The 2,655-nt window shown below is 53.6% G+C and overlaps 1 protein-coding gene across 1 annotated transcript; it reads left to right on the top strand.

Moving 5' to 3' along the window:
• The first annotated feature begins 416 nt into the window (after window positions 1-416).
• Window positions 417-2,194, top strand: LOC134757042 (formin-2-like). The gene has a single exon (XM_063697639.1). The coding sequence runs from the start codon at window positions 836-838 to the stop codon at window positions 1,463-1,465; it is 630 nt and encodes a 209-aa protein (XP_063553709.1). The 5' UTR covers window positions 417-835; the 3' UTR covers window positions 1,466-2,194.
• Window positions 2,195-2,655: the final 461 nt, after the last annotated feature.

Below are 2,655 nucleotides of genomic sequence, written 5' to 3' on the forward strand. Positions count from 1 at the left end.
TTTAACTAATACTATCTTTGCTTCCAGTAGTGTTCTATGAGTATAATTTTATCAACATGTAAATATGTGAGGCATTGATTCTCACAATAATTCTATGTGCTAGGTACTTAAAGCATCCCCATTTTCCAAATGTGGGAAACGGGCATAAAGAAGTTAAATACTTGGCCAGATTACTACTGTAATCCCAGCACTTTGGGAGGCCAAGGCAGGCAGATGGCTTGAGCTCAGGAGTTTGGAACCAGCCTGGGCAACATTGTGAAACCGCATCTCTACTAAAAATGCACAAAAAGAATTAATTTAAGTTTCTTGTAGGATTCTGGTTATAAAACACTGGTCAAACACACAGGGCATGGATAGGGCAGGGCCAGGGACAAGGTCAGGCCAGGAAGGGGCCAGGGCCAAGGCAGGGCCAGAGCTGGAATTGGAGGTGTCCTGGTCTGATTTGCCCTGCCCCAACGTTGGCCCAGCCCTGCTCTGGCAGTTCCTGTGATGCCCTTTCCCTGGCCTGAGCATTGGCCCTATCCCTGTCCTGCTTCTGGCCCTGCCCCAGAGTTGACCAGGCACTGCCATGGCCCAGTCCTGCATTGCCCTGCCCTCCTCTGCCCCGGTGCTACCATGGCCCTGCTTGGGCCCTAGCTCTGCCTTAACTCTGGACCCACCCTGACTCTGCTCAGCCCTGGGTCTACCCTGACTCTGCCTTGGTGTTGCCCTCCCATCTCTATGGCCTGGCTCTGGCCATGCCTTGCACAGGCCATGCTCTGCCCTGCATGCCCCAGCCTGGGCCCAGCCCTCATCCTACCATATTCCTGACCCCAGCCATACCCTTGTTCTGGCCATGACCCTGCCATGGCCCTCTCCTGGCCCTTCCTTGGTCCTGCCCTGCCCTTCTATGCCCTGGCCTTGCCCTCACCCTGCATTGGCCCTGCACTGGTCCTGCCCTGCCCTGGCACTGCCTTGGCCCCGGCCCTGCCTTCTCCCTGGCCTTGCCTTTGCCCTGCCCTGTCCTGACCCCAGGCCTACCGAGCCCATGAGATGGCCCTGGACCTGCCTTGCCATCCTCTGTCCTGGCCCTGTATTGTCCCCACCATGCTCTGGTCCAGCACTTGCCCTAGCTCTGTTGCTAGTCCTGCCACTGCTATGGCCCTGCTCTGTTTTTGGCCATGCCCTGTGCTACCCTAGCCCTGCCCTGCCTTGGCCTTGGCCCTACCATGGCCTTCTCCTACCCTGGCCTGGCCGTACACTGGCCTTTTCTACCCTGGCCTTGCCCTTCTCTGGTCTTGCCCTGCCCTGGCCTTGCCCTGCCCTGGCCTTGGCTTTGCCTTATCCTGGTCCTGGTTCTGCCCTGACCCTGGCCTTGCTCTGGATCCTCTCTGGTTCTGCTTTCTCCCTGGCCCTGCCCTTGCTCTGGCCCTGTCCCTGGCCCAGCCTTGACCCTGACCCTGGCCCTGACAATCCCCAGGTCTGACACTGGCCATGCTTGGCCCTGGCCCCTCCTTTTGGCCCTGCCCTGTCCCTGCCTTGGCCCTGTGCTATCTTAGTCCTGCCCTGGCCCTGAACTCGTCCTGGCCCTACCCTCACCCTACACTGGCCCCGCCCTACCCTGGCCTTGCCCTGCCCTGGCCCTGCCTTTGGCCTGCTGTGGCTCTGGTTCTGCCCTGGCCTTGCCCTTGCCCTGGACTCTCCCTGGCCATGTTTTTTCCATGGTCCTTCTCTGGCCTTGCCCTTGCCCTGTCCCTTTTCTGGTCCTGCCATGTTTCTGGCCCTTCCCTGTCCATGTCCTGGACCTGACTCTGGCCCTGGATCTCCCTGTCCCTGCCCTGCCATACCCTGGCCTGTTCCTTGCTCTACACTGACCCTGCCCTGCCTTGGCCCTGTGCTACCCTAGCCCTGCCCTGACCTTCTGCTGACCCTAATCCTGCCATGGACCTGGCCCTGCCATGTCCCTGCCCTGGCCCTGGTTCTTCCCTGCTTCTGGCCCTGGCCTTAGTCCTCTCATGTCCTTGGCTGTGACCCTGCCCCTGGTTTTTCTCTGGCCATGACCCTGCCCCAGTTCTGTCCTATACCTGGCCCTGTCTCAGTTCTGTCCTAGCCCTGGCCTTTCACAGTACTTTATGCTTAGTAAGGGCTCCATGGTGTCTGTGAGTTGAATGTTGTGTTCATAGTATCTGCCAAAACAGAAAGAAAAAAAACAAAATATTTTGATAAGAAGTTAAAGCTTTGTATATAATATGCCTTGAATTGTAAGTGCCTGTTATTAGTTGTATTACATATAGGTCATGGTTTTGTACACATAACTCCAAACCATTGATACTGTTAAAAGAATATATGAATATATGAAAGAATGTGTAAACGTAAGAATGTATCAGTATCTAATGACCTTTCCAAATTAATTTTTATTTTTAGCTCTATTAGATTTTTCTCAGTGTAACAAATGTTTATTCCTATGTAATTAAGGGCGTATTTCCTGTCCAGAATAGTCACATTACCTAATTGAAAATTATATGATACAAAAATATAATACTATTTTTAGGCCAGGCATGGTGGCTCATACCTGTAATCCCAACATTTTGAGAGGCCAAGTTTGGAGAATCATTTGAGTCCAGGAGTTGACCAGCCTGGGCAACATAGTGAGACCTTGTCTTTATTAAATAAATA

This window comes from Gorilla gorilla, chromosome 14 (assembly GCF_029281585.2).
Source record: "Gorilla gorilla gorilla isolate KB3781 chromosome 14, NHGRI_mGorGor1-v2.1_pri, whole genome shotgun sequence".
Classification (NCBI taxonomy): Eukaryota; Metazoa; Chordata; class Mammalia; order Primates; family Hominidae; genus Gorilla; species Gorilla gorilla.

Excerpts from the sequence above, each read along its gene's own strand:
- LOC134757042 (XM_063697639.1), top strand. The coding sequence starts at position 836 with ATGACCCTGCCATGGCCCTCTCCTGGCCCTTCCTTGGTCCTGCCCTGC.